Below are 17,196 nucleotides of genomic sequence, written 5' to 3'. Positions count from 1 at the left end.
CTACAATCGACCTGACAGTTCGTGGTAGTAAGTTCAAATCTGTGTGGAACCCTTCGATGCACAGGTTGAATTGAAACACAATGGAACCTGAACACTCCCCATCTCACCTGTGATGTTTCACCTTGCGTTTATGGACGGATTCTGATACTTTTATTTCACTCCTAAATACATTTCAGTGTGTATGTAACACCATCTGAACTTGCTTATTAATATCTTCTATATTTGAAACTAATGTGTTCTCCCTGTGTCTTTCACCATAAATATTTCGATATTTGTGTCTTTTATCATGTCATCATGCTGGCAGTAGTAAGGGATCCATCATTCTTTCTCTCACTTCTTATTAGAATGCTAATTAAGTCTTAGAATTGTGCATAACTAGATTTATAAAATTCCCATATATCCATATGGAATAGGAAAGTAAAATGATCAGGAAAATAGGAGCCTGACATCATGACAGCAAGTCTTGTGGAATGAGGGTTGAGTATGGTTTTGCAACTCTTTTGAATCAATCTTGCAAACTCTTTACCATCTACTTACAACTCAGCATCTTAGGTTTCTGGTTTCTCTGAGAATATAATTTTGCACATTGAATCATTATAAGTTGATTAAGCAGTGATAGTTACATATTTTTTTATATTTTTTTTCCCCATACTCTCTAGATCGCCCCACCATCACCATGGCTCAGTCCGCATATAACATAAGTTTGGGACAGGATGTCACATTGGAATGCAATGTGACCTCTGACACAACCTTGACCTCTGTTGTATGGAGGAAGTACATTAATGGTGTGCCCTCTGACCTGACGGTCACTGGGTCATCCCATTACAGTGGGGGTACAGTCCTTTCCCCCAGTCTTACCATTAGGGCAGTCACCTTGTCTGACTCGGGAATTTATCACTGTTAAGCGACCAATGCTGCAGGAACAAGTGTTAGTGGTCAGATAACTGTAGACATCAGTGGAAGTGAAAGTATGCAAGCACTTACTAGAGAAATATATATACAGATGAATATATATGCATTTAACTTTTGACACATGGATTTGTGTTTTAGTAGTATTTGCTTCTAGTTATAAGCCTTTTGAAAATCATATGATCCTCAGAGGTTTATGATACCTGTATTTTGCTCTCTCCATATTAAAATGATTTTAGATTCTTATTTATAAATTTATATGAGTAAAATAATATCATTGAAATATGAATCAAATTTAATCATCATGCTTTAGACTATTGAATCAAATGCTAATCTTATTTTGTATGATGTTTGTACGTGAAAATTCCTTCTTTTTCAAGACATAGAAGTGTTATCAATTTGCCTTATGTCTCCTTTAGAATCGCCATATGACTCATATAGGTTGTAGTTTTTTCTTAGCTGAAGTATTTTGCACACAACTCCTAGTTTTTTGAAAAGAAATCAACGATCAGTCATAATATATACTGTATTTATAAATGTATATTGTCTTTCATACCCTCTTTAGATCGTCCTAGCATCACCTTGCCTCAGTCCACATATAGCATCAGTTTTGGACAGGATGTCTTGTTGAGATGCATTGTGACTTCTGACACTACCTTGACCTCTGTTGTATGGAGGAAGTACACAAATAGTGTGCCCTCTGACCTAGTAGTCACTGGGTCGTCCCATTACAGTGGGGGCACAACGGTGACACCTAGTCTTACTGTAAGGGCCGTTACGTTTTCTGATTCTGGAAACTATGATTGTTCAGCAACCAATGCTGCAGGAACAAGTCTGAGTGGTCAGATAACTTTGACTGTCAGTGGAAGTACGTGAGCACTTCATATGTATATTATTATAAATGTAGCATATATAGCATTTTACAGTTAGCTATGTATAGTATATTACATCTAGGTATATTAGCCTTATGAGAAATTGCATCATATCATAGCATTTGGTTTTGGGGGTTCATTTTCGATGACAATATTTCCAGGATACATGCGCATATAACATCAAATTAGTGAATTATTTTGCAAAACATCATGCATTTGAATTCTTTTCTTGAATGTATATTTTAGAATCCCAGCACCCCTTAGTACTGTGTGCACACTGCTGATACTCGTACAATGTTACAACTAAAGGACACACTCGACAATGAATTGCACATTAGTTTAACTTTCATTCTAATACATCTTTTTAATTTGCAAAACATTAATGAAATGTTATTTTGATTATTTTATTTATCATCATTATTTTCTTTGATTAATTGTAAGATTATTACAAATTTCAAGTACAAAAATATATTTTTGGAAAGAAAAAAGTTTCTTTATGAACTTGACAAACTAAACTTTCAAAAGATGGATTTTATTCTAAACTCATATTCTACAATCAAAAAGGTAGATTCAAGGGTAATGAATGCTAATATGTAAATAACTTTCAGTGATATGAAATATAATACTATACAGCTGCTTATAGTCTCTGTAATGCCTTAAAAGTAGACTATAATCTCTGGCATTTTGCCAGTGGAGCTTTACACATGCTTATTTCTCTCCTTCTTTCTGACAGCTGTTCCTAATGTAAACATACCACAGAGCAGCTATAGTGTGTCCTATGGGGGCAGCGTAACTCTTCGGTGTGACGTAACCGCCAATCCGTTCCAAAACCGCATTGAGTGGCAACGAATTGCCAACGGAGTATCTACCACAATCAATGTCACTGCTGAGCAGCGGTACAGTGGCAGTACCATCAACACGCCGTCTTTGACCATTACAGGCGCTATTAGTAGTGACGGTGGGGTATATGTGTGCTCCGCCACCAATAATGCGGGGAAGGGAGTGAGTGGGCAGACGTTGCTTACTGTTGTAGGAAGTGAGTAACAGGGAATGGTTTAGTCTAAAACATCAAATTTACAAGAAATTTATTTTATTTTTGCATAGTTATTATGTGTACTTGAAAATTCTCCTGATCTTTTATTCAGGCACATCATTATTTGCATGACATGGCTTAGCTGTGTAAATGTATGCAATATGCCATGCATCACTGATATTTGGCATATCACTGACTGATTGCACATCTGAATGGAGCTGAAATGTTCAGTTTATCTACTGAATATTTCAACTCCTGCAGCAATTTACCAGTTGTAAAAAAACAATGGTGCTTTATGCTGTAATGCTTTCATTGTCCTGTTATCAATAATCTTGGGCTCTAGCTCGCTGGTTGTGGAAGATATAACTAATTTAATGCTTTCAATATGCAATGTCTTACTGTGTTGTCTCTGTCGGGATGTTGTGGCTGTCGGTTTTTATTTCTCTCACTATCCATCCAGCAATGATACGGATATTGTATATTGTCTATTCAGACTTGGCTCAGGTGCAGATAGCAGAGTCACAATATTCCATTCTATATGGAGGATCTGTTCACATCCAGTGCTCAGTAGGGAATGCGGTACCACCGGTCACTGCCCTGCGGTGGTACAAGGGAACAAGTGTCAATAACATTAATGTCTCTGTTGATGTCACCACCTCTAGGTTCTCGGGTGGAGTGTTAGATAATCCGTCCTTGAATATAACTAATGTGGTTCCCTCAGACGAAGGGTACTACTCGTGTAATGCCACAAATTTAGTCGGAATTGCCTCTGCGTGGACCTTTCTTGATGTTTATGGTGGTATGTTCACGTTTCATTGTGTGCAGTGATTTAAAAAATATGGACAAGTTATCTCTTTGATGTAGAAAATTATTATTTTTAGATTTCTTAATGAGTTATTTGGTTGAAAATTTACTTGCTGCTTTATATTCTTGCATTGTTCTTCAAACCTTTTGTATCATGTAATCTTTCTTTTCACTAGATGTTCCCTCTATCACCTTGCAAAATACTTCTTACACTGTGATGGTGGGGGAGCCTGTCACACTAGCCTGTGACTATAACTCCTCCCCTGCTCCAACTTCTATTGGTTGGCAACGTGTAATGAATGCCCAGTCTTCCAACATTAATGTACTTGACTCCCGCTATGGAGGCGGGACTATAGTAACCCCGTACCTCACTATTCATACCACTCGTCTGTCTGATGCTGGTATCTACACATGCTCCGTAACCAACCAGGTCGGCACAAAACTGAGTGACCCTATTTTCCTTTTTATCAGTGGCAGTGAGTATGGCAACTGGAGTGAATGCATCTTGTGGCAACTTAGCATATATAAGGCTTGTGTACTATTAAAAATCTTTAACATTCAGACTCATGTAATTGAAATATTCAATGCCAGTTTGTCATTTGTCACATCTCATTCCATCAACCATTGATTAGTGATAACCTACAGTCAGTCGCATGCTAATGGAAGGTTTGTTTTTTTATCATTTGGTCAACTGATGCCTTCATTTCTCATTGGACTTGAGTTTTGGATCTGTTTTGAGTGATGGAGTTGTATGGCAGTCAAATACATTACTAGGATTTTTTTTTACCATAATGTGGTATAATGGTTTCATATTTTTGATCAATCGATGTGGAATTCAGTTTTCTTTTCCCATGATTACCATGCTTTTAATGAAAAAAGTGCATTTGTTTTTGCTGTGCATGCCATTAACAAGACATGTCATAAAATACATGCATGCTCATAGTGTACTGGTAACTAATCAATCAGATATATGAATATTTTGTTGCATAGTTTGCTAATAAGATGTTGATTTCTTTTATTGTTTTGGAAATATTCAAAATGCGTAATTATTTCAACACCTTCAAATTTTGAAGAAGAAAGCAATTGTTGCACTCTTTACATGATTAAAGCTTTTAGTGTGTTTTTTTTCCCATTAATATTTTTTCTTGTTCTTTTTTTTCTTTTCATTTTCTAAACAGGGTAATTTTTTTGTTCATCATTGTGTATCATTACACTGTAGGCATACCATCGGTTTCCATCCCTCAAAGCGCGTACAGTGTAAACTTTGGAGATCCCATCACAATACCGTGTAATGTCACGGCTGTTCCTATAGCAACTAATATATCATGGGTCAAAACTAGTAGTGGGGTCAGTGTGACACTCGACCTGGCTGGACAACCCAGTAAATACTCTGGTGCTACTGTATCAAACCCCAACTTGACCATAAGTAGCACTGATTTAACTGATGAGGGGAATTACGTTTGCTCTGCAAGTAATATTGTGGGCACAGGAAGTAGTAATGCGGCCTTCCTGGATGTGATTGGTGGTAAGTGCCTTGTGGTGTGGTGCCATAGTAACCCATGTTTGGCATGATTAATCCTGTATCTACATGTTGCAATAAAGGTGTGACATTTTTGTTGGCATTTGTTGTTTTTACTGTATGCTCTGCTACTGTTTGCAGATTTGTCATTGTTGCTGGCATTTCATATACATGTACATGTAATTTGCTTGCAAAATGAATAAAACTTGTAAAACTTAGATATGATTTGATCTTCACATACTTCTAATGTGAATTATTTAATTCCTATTTTATTGGAATTATTAAGTTTGAAAGTATGGCATATAGACCACCAAAAAAATGAATGGCAACATCAAGTTTTATTCATGCTATATCAGCCATAGCATAACATTGCTCTGCTTAATCCATCATCATTACACACCCCCCACGTTTTAATTCTGATTTGTAGATAGGCCAAGCGTCTCTGTTAGTCAAACATCCTACTCCATTTTCGTTGGGTCCAGTGTGACTATGGACTGTAGCGTATCAGGAAACCCTGCCATCAACAATGTGTTTTGGAGCGTGACCAGGAATGGCTTTACCAATACTGTGTCAACGACAGGAGGCAGTCGCTATAGCAACGGTGATATCAACAATCCATCTTTGACTTTGTCCAATGCCCAGCAATCTGACACTGGTGTTTTTACCTGTAAGGCACAGAATGCAGCTGGAACCACCGATAGCAACCCTATCACACTTACAGTGACCGGAAGTAAGTGATCAAGGATTTAGTGTGGTGTGGGCTTTTTAAAATTTATTTTACATGCATTTAATTTTTTTATGCAGTATTTGAGCTTTTTGCAATTTTTTATTAATTTTTGATACATTACCTAACTTGGTACAGTGTATTATGCATTTTGCTTTCATTAGCATAATTGGATCACTATTTACATTGTGTATACTAATGACTGTATTCAAAAGTGACAGTAGATTTTTGTTGTGGCTAAATTAAAAAATTAATAGCATGCAAATGCTTTTTAAAGAATACAATACATGTACTGCATTTCTGTAGGTTATAAATAACCCAAAATAATATGTGTGTGCATCTGTAGTTGAGTAGTGTAGCAGCATGTATTTGTTTTTGTTTTTTTAAACAGCCACACCCAGTGTTCAGATAGCACAGAATTCATATAGTGTAACTTTGGGTGGTGCAATAGAAATGGTGTGTATAGTGTCAGCTGATCTACCCATTTCCACAGTCACATGGACACGGACTGTCAATGGAGTGCCCACCACCCTAGACATTGGTAGTTTGTCCCGTTACACAGGGGGCTCCGTGTCTAACCCCTCTTTGACCATCCTAAATGCCCAGCTCTCAGATGAGGGTAGTTATACCTGCTCTGCTGAAAATTCAGCAGGGACAGGTCAGAGTGGAAGCACTTCCCTGAATATTGTAGGCAGTAAGTAAAATCAGTTTTCTAGATGTAGAAAGTAGTTACTAGATAGGTTAACACCAACCCTTGATCTGACTGGGAACAATGGATTTTTATCTCTAGATGAACCCAATGTTGCAATCCCACAGGCCACCTACTCGGTTGAATTTGGCAACACTGTCACCATTCCTTGTACAGTGTCGGCTAACCCTAGAGTCACATCCATTTCATGGCAACGTAGCAATGGTGGTGTCACTGAAAATCTAGTTATTGCCAGTGTGGCTCGCTATAGTGGGGGAACAGTGACCACACCTTCTTTGACCATTACAAATGCCCAGCTCGAGGATGAGGGAAATTATCGCTGTATTGCCTCCAATGGTGTAGGAACTGGTCAGAGTGGTCTAGCTCTAGTGGATGTTGTTGGGAGTATGTTGAAGTAGTCATTTGGTAGAGTAGAAAGAGAAAAAGTATGATAAATTTATCAAAAATGATCATGTGTAGTGGGTAGTTTTAGGAAATGTTTGATGCAACATAAATCCTGATTTTACAGATGTTCCCACAGTCTCTTTGGCCCAGTCCACTTATTCTGTACAACCCTCAAACTCGGTGACATTGTCATGCATCATATCGGCTAATCCAAGTGTCACTTCAGTGACGTGGTACAGGGTAATTAACATAGGTTTACAACCTATAGTGATCGGGTCCTCTACAAAATACAGCGGAGGGTCATTGAACACTCCTGACCTTACTATCAATAGGGTAGTGGTCAGTGATGGAGGAACATACCGCTGTTCGGCAACCAATGGAGTAGGCACAGGAAACAGTCCTGATATATCTCTGACTGTTGTGGGACGTGAGTGGGATTATCTTGAAACTCTCCTTGGACTTAATGTAAACAGAAAATAGCAGCAGTAGTTCAGAAAACCCAGAAATTAACAGTATTAAATTGGTCTTACTAACTTAATAAAAAATGTTCCAGCACTTGCTCTGCTTGCTTATGTATTGTACATGCATGGTCTTTTTGCTGTTTTCACCACAGGTCTACCAACCGTGAAAATTCCCTTAAGTTCTTACTCTGTCGATAATGGTGACAGTGTAACGATTCCTTGTACCGTAACTGCCAATCCAAGCGTGACCAGTGTATCCTGGGAACGCATATCTCAGAGCGGACTCCCAAGTTCAATCTCTCTTGTTTCTTCCAAATATTCCGGAGGAACTGTTGCTAATCCTGGCCTCACTATTGCAAACACCATCACCACTGATCAGGGATTTTATCGTTGCTTAGCAACCAATTCTGTTGGCACAAGCACCAGTGATTCTTCCTTTTTAGCAGTGATTGGATGTGAGTGTTTGACAGCTGGTAGTTTAGAATACATGTACTATAATCTGCTATTCAAATTCATAACATGAAAGACTATTTTGCTAACAAGAGCTCTGCATGTCTTTGAATTACTTGAGTGCTTTGAATGGTAGTGGTTTTCAGGCTTGCTTCAAATTTGTTGTTTTAATTGTTCTTTACATACCATTTTCTATGATGCACTTTGAAAGGTAAAGTATTAACAGAATGCTTAGTGAATGTCATTATATGTACAACCAATATGATAATTCTAATTGTGAAATTACACGACGTTAATTGATGATTTAGTCTTTCACACATCATGCTTTTATAACGCTCGTCTGTATATACAGTAAATAAAAAAAGAAAGTTAAGTAATGCATGATACGTATTTTCCAGCTGTTCCCACGGTTACTGTAACACAAAGCAGTTACAGCGTCTTCACAAACAATGACATCACTATGACATGTTCAGTGTCAGCCAACCCAGCTGCTACAATCACCTGGGTCTTCTCACCAAGTTCAGGAGGTCAAACAACAATTTCTTCATCCTCCACGAAGTATACATTTGCCTCCTCCTCTACCTTCTCCTCACTGACAGTGAAGACTGCTAACAGCAATGACCAAGGAAGCTATGCCTGTACCGCCTCCAATGCAGTGGGAACCAATCAAGCTACAGCTACACTGTCTGTCACAGGAAGTAAGTCAACAGTCAATATTGAAGAAGAATAGAAAATATGCAGTAACATGACTGAAATAATGCTCTTTTATACAGAATCTTTTACTGTGTCTGATTGGAATTTTTCAAGAATGGCACTGCATGCACTAAGCTACATTCAGATATTTACTATCACATTACTTGTTGTGTAATTGAGGTTGACTCTTTATACATATTACGCTTGTAATAGCCGATTAACAATGTATTTATAGATTTGCCCTTCGTAAACATGCAGTCTACATACAGTGTCGTAACAGGAAGTGACATCATTATGACATGTTCAGTGACAGCAAGTCCAGCTGTCAACTCCATTACATGGCAATTCCAGTCAGCTTCAGGTGGTTCTTTTGTTTCCATCTCATCTTCCTCAAAATATAGCATCAGCGGTTCATCTGGGACCTCCTCTTCTCTGACCGTGAGGAGCTCCGCAGGAACAGACAATGGTCGGTATAGGTGCCAAGCCACTAACCAGGTGGGAACCCGCACTGCCACAACAACACTGTCTGTATCAGGAAGTAAGTGGAGCAGTTAGTCTAACATGATTGATTGTTTAAACTGCCTAACTTTGCAATTTATTTCTTTAAAAAATGTTGTGATACTCATTGCTTTAATGGAGTGGAATTGATTGAGTTCAGAGCATGCTTTAGTGAATTACCTTGCAGTGTGAATCTTTAGGGGGATTGCTGATGGATGCTTTATAATGTTTTAATTTTTTTCGTGCTTATTTTAATGAAAACTTTTTAACTTGACTGGTTTTCGTTTTAGTTATTACAATATTCAGGGTTTGACACTAAGGCACGTCCGACCAACCGAGTCTACTAAATGATAGGTCCGGTCGGGTAAAATGTCGATTTACTAGTCCAACTGGTCGTGTTGAAAAAATAAACAAGAAACTTTATTTTAAACCATAAGATATCTTATTTTTAACTTTAAAAAATAACTGTAAAGAGTTTGCGAGCAATTTTGAACCGCATGATGACAAAATCTCTATTTTTAGTTCTAATACATAGTCGCTGTCGGAAGTGATGTTTTACGACATTTACTCTTTGTTAATGGGTGTAAAGTTATATTTCGGATAAATATATATAAACTGAATTTATTTTCATTTGAAAAAAAACCCAGTTTATTTTAATTGAATATAAGAAAGTGTCTATCAAATAAATAAATTAAATCGTAAATAGCCATTTTTCGTTATTGACACATGTGTGGGAATGTCTCGACTTCTCGTCCTCAAGGAAGGATGTTCCGAGAGAAAAAAAAGGAGTAGGTTGGGAAGTTTGAAAATAAAAGCATCAAATTGAATGACGAGACTAAAGATGTTTTTGAGACAATTAAGTACGTTTTAGTTTAAACTTAACGTTTGTCATTTGAATTAAGTACTTAAATATGGAGAAACCATCGGGGTTTCTTTTCTCTGGAAAGTTGGTCAGGACTAGTGGATGTAAGGTCAGGTCTAGTAAATATCATTTGAAGTAGCCCGACTGGTCTAGTGCTCAAGAAAGTAAATGTCAAACCCTGATATTATAACACTTTCAAAATCTAGCAGTCCTCCTTTGTCACTTTGATTTACTAGCACGTTTGCTATTCGATTAGTCAAATGTTTTAAACATAATAATTAATGAATGACACATATCTGCACACATTTCTGTTACCCATTTCAGTAGCAGTTAGACTGTCTTATCATTGATTCCAATAGGTTTCAGGGAAAGTTGTCTGAGCTGTGAGTCTATGACAGCTAATACTGAGGGCCCTCTTCCCTATCTGTTGTCTGCCCCTTAGCATCATTAGCCAACATTTTGTTTTCTTTAGGTTTACCCACAGTAAATATCCCCCAAAATTCATATAGCTCTGTAACGGGGCAGGATGCCACCATTCCTTGCTCTGTATCTGCTAGTCCTACTGCATCAATCTCCTGGACCTTTATCTCGACCTCGCAGTCTCAGACACAGATCAGTGTCTCTACATCCAAGTACACGTTTAACCCATCCTCTACGGACGGTACTCTGATTGTACGATCCACCACCAGCAGTGACACAGGCACATATCGTTGCCAGGCAACCAATACTGTTGGAACCTCATCAGATTCAGCTACTCTCTCTGTTACTGGAAGTAAGTGAAATCGATGACATTTAATTTTTCCTGATTTACTGGTAATTATTGCTACAAAGTTACCAAATTCTATTTACTTATCAGAAATACCATGTTACACACACACATATATATATTAGATATAATGTTATCACAATTGTAGCAAACTGCCTTAATTTTCACAATTCACAAATCAAAAAGTTAGTAAGAGTAGGATAAAGATGACATTCTTCTAATGGTATCTACAATCAATGTATATTATTTACAGAAGAAACTATGGGCAAAACAAGAAATAACATTCTCTGTATTAAAAATATTACATACGTAGGAAGGCTATACTTGATATTTTGAATAGCAATTTCAATGAAACTTTTGTGTATTTCTTGTAGGCCCACCATCAGTCAGTTTTGGATCTTCCACCTACAGTGCAGTCACAGGAAATAACGTACAGCTATCATGTTTTGTGAGTGCTACCCCTTCAGCCAGTGGCATCACCTGGACATTTCAATCAGCTTCGGGGGGCGGAACTCTTACCATCACCTCCTCGACCTCGGGGTACAACGTTTTCACCTCCTCAACTTTAACACAATCCACTCTAACAGTTCTAACTGCTCAGAGCAATGATGCAGGAACTTACACATGTACAGCTACCAATTTAGTGGGAACCAGATCAGCAAGTGCCTCACTGTCAGTCACTGGAAGTAAGTCACCATGAATCTTGAAGTACATAGCTTTGTAGCTTATCATATTTTAATCATTAAATAAATTCTCAATCATTATCATCTAATGAGATGATTTATTTTTTTTGTGGAGGAAAAGAAAAACATAATGATAAGTGTTCTCTGATTCTGGCTTGCAGGTCTCCCAGCGGTATCCATTACTCAGAATGCGTACAGTGTAGTGACCGGGCAGGATGCCACCATTCCTTGCTCTGTATCTGCTAGTCCTGCTGCATCAATCTCCTGGACCTTTATCTCGACCTCGCAGTCACAGACACAGATTAGTGTCTCTACATCCAAGTACACATTTAACCCATCCTCTACGGACGGTACTCTGATTGTACGATCCACCACCAGCAGTGACACAGGCACATATCGTTGCCAGGCAACCAATACTGTTGGAACCTCATCAGATTCAGCTACTCTCTCTGTTACTGGAAGTAAGTGAAATCTATGACACTTAATTTTTCCTGATTTACTGGTAATTATTGCTACAAAGTTACCAAATTCTATTTATACTTATCAGAAATACCATGTTACACACATATACATGTATATTAGATATAATGTTATTACAATTGTAGCAAACTGCCTTAATTTTCACAATTCACAAATCAAAAAGTTAGTAAGAGTAGGATAAAGATGACATTCTTCTAATGGTATCTACAATCAATGTATATTATTTACAGAAGAAACTATGGGCAAAACAAGAAATAACATTCTCTGTATTAAAAGTATCACATATGTAGGAAGGCAATCCTTGATATTTTAACTAGCAATTTCAATGAAACTTTTTTGATTTCTTGTAGGCCCACCATCAGTCAGTTTTGGATCTTCCACCTACAGTGCAGTCACAGGAAATAACGTACAGCTATCATGTTTTGTGAGTGCTACCCCTTCAGCCAGTGGCATCACCTGGACATTTCAATCAGCTTCGGGGGGCGGAACTCTTACCATCACCTCCTCGACCTCGGGGTACAACGTTTTCACCTCCTCAACTTTAACACAATCCACTCTAACAGTTCTAACTGCTCAGAGCAATGATGCAGGAACTTACACATGTACAGCTACCAATTTAGTGGGAACCAGATCAGCAAGTGCCTCACTGTCAGTCACTGGAAGTAAGTCACCATGAATCTTGAAGTACGTATCTTTGTAGCTTATCATATTTTAATCATTAAATAGTTTCTCAATGAATTGATTATCATCCAATGGGATGATTAATTTTTTGTGGAGGAAAAGAAAAACATAATGATAAGTGTTCTCTGATTCTCACTCACAGGTCTCCCATCGGTATCCATTACTCAGAATGCGTACAGTGTAGTGACCGGGCAGGATGTCACCATTCCTTGCTCTGTATCTGCTAGTCCTGCTGCATCAATCTCCTGGACCTTTATCTCGACCTCGCAGTCTCAGACACAGATCAGTGTCTCTACATCCAAGTACACATTTAACCCATCCTCTACGGACGGTACTCTGATTGTACGATCCACCACCAGCAGTGACACAGGCACATATCGTTGCCAGGCAACCAATACTGTCGGAACCTCATCAGATTCAGCCACACTTAGTGTTACCGGAAGTGAGTTTTTTTTTATGATTTAGAATTCCTTTAGGGATGTTTATAAGCTTTATAGTTAATGACTAAATATGTTTCTATAGTACACTATTTGGTGCAATTTTGTGTGAGTTTACAAATACAAACTGTAAAATGATGAATATATTTAGTTGTCATAGACTGAAAGGCACTAGGATTCACAAAGTGCATGACTATTTTTGTCCCCCGCCGCAGTGGGGAAGGGGACATAGAAATACCGGTGTCCGTCCCACTTGACTTGGTGGATGCAACTCCTCCAAAACCGCTCATCAGATTTTGTTCAAATTTTGTAGGATTCTTAGACACTATATGTAGTTGATCATATTATGCTGCCATTTTAATTCGACAAATTGTACAGGAGATATGGGACTTGAATTTGTACATGCTACACTATAGGAACACTTTTTGGACACCACTCCTCAGAGACCAGTGTACTGATTTTGTTCAAATTTTGTAGGATTGTTAGTCACTATATGTAGTTGATGATATTGTGATACCATTTTGATTCAACAAATGCAGGAGTTATAAGACTTTTGTGCTTCAACTTTTTTCGCAGCGGCGGGGGACTTATGGCTACTCGTAGTAATCTTGTGTAGAATATTTTCACAAAAATTAATTTTGTGGGGGAAAAGAAAAACATAATGATATAATTGTTCTCTGATTTCACTCACAGGTCTTCCAGCGGTATCCATTACTCAGAATGCATACAGTGTGGTGACCGGGCAGGATGTCACCATTCCTTGCTCTGTATCTGCTAGTCCTACTGCATCAATCTCCTGGATCTTTATCTCGACCTCGCAGTCTCAGACACAGATCAGTGTCTCTACATCCAAGTACACATTTAACCCATCCTCTACGGACGGTACTCTGATTGTACGATCCACCACCAGCAGTGACACAGGCACATATCGTTGCCAGGCAACCAATACTGTTGGGACCTCATCAGATTCAGCTAGTCTTAGTGTTTCTGGCAGTGAGTTATTTTTATATTTTGATTGATTATAAAGTTCTTTTAAAGCATGTTTTACAACAAAATAACCCTCATAGTTAAAGACTATTTGTGTTTCATTGTACACTGCTTCGATGCAATTTTGTGTGAGTTTGGAAGTGAAATGAGTGATGAATGTATTTAGTCAACACAGGTTGCAGTGAAAGTGGCAGGATTCACAAAGTGTATGAAATGCTTTGTAAAATATTTCCACAGAAATGTGTTTGTATAAAAAATCAATCTGATTAAAATAAGATCTTTGATCCGCTCCGTTATTGTTATGTCGCGACATAACAATAACGGAGCGGATTCAAAGATCTTATTTTAATCAGATTGTATAAAAAATTGTTATTATTTTTCAGGCTTGCCCTCTGTGACAATTCCACAGTCTTCCTATTCTGTGGTGACAGGATCAAATCAACAGATAACTTGCTTTGTAAATGCCAATCCAACTGCCAGCGCCATTGCGTGGACCTTCCGATCCTCCACCACCGGATCCACCATCCCCATCACATTCTCCACTACTGGTTACTCTATTGTGACACCCTCTACAGCCCAGTCCACACTCACTGTAATAGCAGCAGACAATAACGACGAGGGAACATACACCTGTCAAGCCACAAACCAAGTGGGAAATTCCACGGCCAGCACATTTTTGGATGTTACAGGAAGTGAGTTTTCACTGCTTTATGTGGTTTAAATTAATACTGATAGGGTGTGCTAACTGTTTAGCAATGCAATTATTAGTATTAACAATGGGGTCCAAATGCTTAGAAAATAACAATGAAATTGTATGAACATGTTTGACAATGCACATTCTCTTAAAGATTTGGATTGAAGAAAAAATACAATATTGAAAGGAGGATTCACATTAGAAACTATAAAATATCTAATATATGTAGGATTAATCAATGAATTTTGTGTTAAATATAAAGAAATATACACCAGTCCAGTTGAAATTCATATGCTATTCATTCCAACCAACTTTTTCACCTGAAATATCGTGGAATTTCTTACATGTACTTGGGCTCCAGTTCTTTAAGCTTTTTACATTCTTACTAACATCCTGCAGTGGATTTGCTTGCAGTGTTTTGGCTTGTAGCTGACTTTACTAGATAAACCACCACACTGAGTGATTACTTTTTAGGCTTTCCCACTGCCAACATTCAACAGACCTCCTACAATTCAGTCTCGGGGCAGGACGTGACCATCACCTGCGTTGTATCGGCCAATCCTAGTGCTTCCATCTCGTGGACATTTATTGCTACGAGTAATGCTCAGACACAAATTACCTCATCAACCGCAAAGTATTCATTGACAAGTTCATCCACAGGGAGTACACTGTTAATTAGAACTAGTAATAGTGGAGATTCGGGCACATACCGTTGTACCGCCACCAACAGCATTGGATCCGCCTCAGACACTGCCACGCTCTCTGTTTCAGGAAGTACGTTGAATATTTAGTTGTAACATCATATTTTTAGAACTTGCCAAATTTTTTTCTTTCACCAAAAGATTTTTACATGGTATGATGAAACCCTAAAATGAATTGCAGGTTTGCCTTTAGTAAATATTCCTAACAATGCATACTCTGCCGTAACTGGACAGGATGCCACCATTCCCTGTTCAGTCTCCGCCAACCCATCAGCTACTTCTTTCTCCTGGACTTTTATCTCCACCTCGAGCTCTCAGACTCCAATTACTCAGTCTACCAGCAAATACACTATGTCAACCACATCAACAGACCGGACGCTGATTGTCCGTAACACCACCAGCGCTGATACTGGAACATACAGGTGCAGCGCCACCAATTCCGAAGGAACCGCCTCGGATCAAGCCACTTTGTCTGTGTCAGGAAGTTAGTAGGAGTATTTCCGACATTAATATCTAAATTTGAGCTGCATGTATTATTGTGTATATTCGTCTTACATGCTAATATACAGTGTGCTATTAATATAAACATGTATATCTTTGGTCCCTCACATCAAAGTAAAAAACAATATATCTCTTTTCAGAGAGTAAAAAAAATAAATCAAATTTCGCAGTAAGATATGGTTTAGTTTATAGAATGTATGACTAATACATGATTTTGTTTTTCAGGTATCCCTGTAGTGGACATTTCTCAGAATTCATACACTGCTATAACAGGAAACAATTTGGTGATACCTTGTACTGTGTCTGCCTCTCCCGCTGTGAATTCTGTGGCATGGAGGTTCACGTCCAACAGTGGGTCAGTGGTCACCATTACGGCCTCCTCGTCCAAGTACACTTTGTCAAGCTCCCAGAATTTTCCACAGCTGACCATTCTGTCAGTCAGTTCAAGTGATTCGGGAACCTATCGATGTAGTGCAACCAACTCAGTCGGCACAGGATCTGATTCTACTGCAGTATCTGTAACAGGAAGTGAGTCACATTGATTGTCAATCTACAGTTTTTAATATCTCAATAAATACTGAGGTTTTCCACAATATGATTTTCATTTTTGACAACAATCGTGATAAACAGATTATTGTTATACATATATATATGTTTTGATAAGTGGAGTTTACCATGTGATTTCTTCTTTATTTTCAGGCAGACCAGTTGTCTCTATTCCGAGTGCCACTTACAATGTTGTAGTGGGCAATGATGTTACACTCCCCTGCACAATCAGTGCCTCCCCAAGTGTGACATCCATTTCGTGGCTCTTCACTTCCAATTCCAATAATCAGATACAAATTACTACCTCAAGTGTCAAATACACGGTGTCCAATGTTGGTAGCTTTTACAATCTGACTGTGAAGTCAGCCACCACTTCTGATGCTGGGGTTTATGAGTGTCGGGCCACGAATATCATAGACACCAGCACAGATTCCACTCGTCTCGATGTGACAGGAAGTGAGTTTATACAAAGCCAAAGACTTCTTGCTCAGTATATATTTTATTCACCGCTCCACTGGATTACTAGTAGTTATACTCTCCTGTTAGATCCCTCAGTGGAAGTCTATATGTATTCCCTGGCCCCTTATATCCTTGTATACTTTGTTATCTCCCTTAGTAATAGGTTTTTAATGATATTATTAGTTTTCAAATGTTTTCTACAATATATATTTTCTAGATTTTTTTATAATTTGGTTTTTATGATGTCTAATTGCACAGGTTCTTGTTAGCATCGATATGAAGAAAGGCTATTTCATGATTTAAATGTATATCATTTCTAAATTTCATGGATGCTGGTTTTGCT

General features: G+C 38.2%; 1 protein-coding gene across 3 annotated transcripts in view; it reads left to right on the top strand.

Moving 5' to 3' along the window:
- Positions 1 to 17,196, top strand: part of LOC125682217 (hemicentin-1-like) — a 58,552-nt gene that overhangs the window by 26,062 nt on the left and 15,294 nt on the right. For 2 of the 3 annotated variants that reach the window (XM_048922669.2, XM_056153778.1), the window contains 16 exons: positions 1,475 to 1,777; positions 2,515 to 2,817; positions 5,565 to 5,867; positions 8,264 to 8,563; positions 8,794 to 9,096; positions 10,391 to 10,690; positions 11,059 to 11,370; positions 11,529 to 11,828; positions 12,198 to 12,509; positions 12,671 to 12,970; positions 13,659 to 13,958; positions 14,336 to 14,644; positions 15,121 to 15,420; positions 15,529 to 15,831; positions 16,074 to 16,376; positions 16,548 to 16,850. In XM_048922669.2, coding sequence (XP_048778626.2) covers positions 1,475 to 1,777; positions 2,515 to 2,817; positions 5,565 to 5,867; positions 8,264 to 8,563; positions 8,794 to 9,096; positions 10,391 to 10,690; positions 11,059 to 11,370; positions 11,529 to 11,828; positions 12,198 to 12,509; positions 12,671 to 12,970; positions 13,659 to 13,958; positions 14,336 to 14,644; positions 15,121 to 15,420; positions 15,529 to 15,831; positions 16,074 to 16,376; positions 16,548 to 16,850 — 4,854 coding nt within the window. Of the gene's footprint in view, positions 1 to 1,474; positions 1,778 to 2,514; positions 2,818 to 3,307; positions 3,614 to 3,794; positions 4,095 to 4,837; positions 5,144 to 5,564; positions 5,868 to 8,263; positions 8,564 to 8,793; positions 9,097 to 10,390; positions 10,691 to 11,058; positions 11,371 to 11,528; positions 11,829 to 12,197; positions 12,510 to 12,670; positions 12,971 to 13,658; positions 13,959 to 14,335; positions 14,645 to 15,120; positions 15,421 to 15,528; positions 15,832 to 16,073; positions 16,377 to 16,547; positions 16,851 to 17,196 lie in introns of all 3 variants that reach the window. The other variant, XM_056153777.1, reaches the window with a different exon arrangement.

Source organism: Ostrea edulis, chromosome 2 (assembly GCF_947568905.1).
Source record: "Ostrea edulis chromosome 2, xbOstEdul1.1, whole genome shotgun sequence".
Lineage (NCBI taxonomy): Eukaryota > Metazoa > Mollusca > Bivalvia > Ostreida > Ostreidae > Ostrea > Ostrea edulis.
The sequence above is the reverse complement of the archived record's forward strand: the minus strand, read 5'-3'. Positions and strand labels throughout refer to the sequence as shown.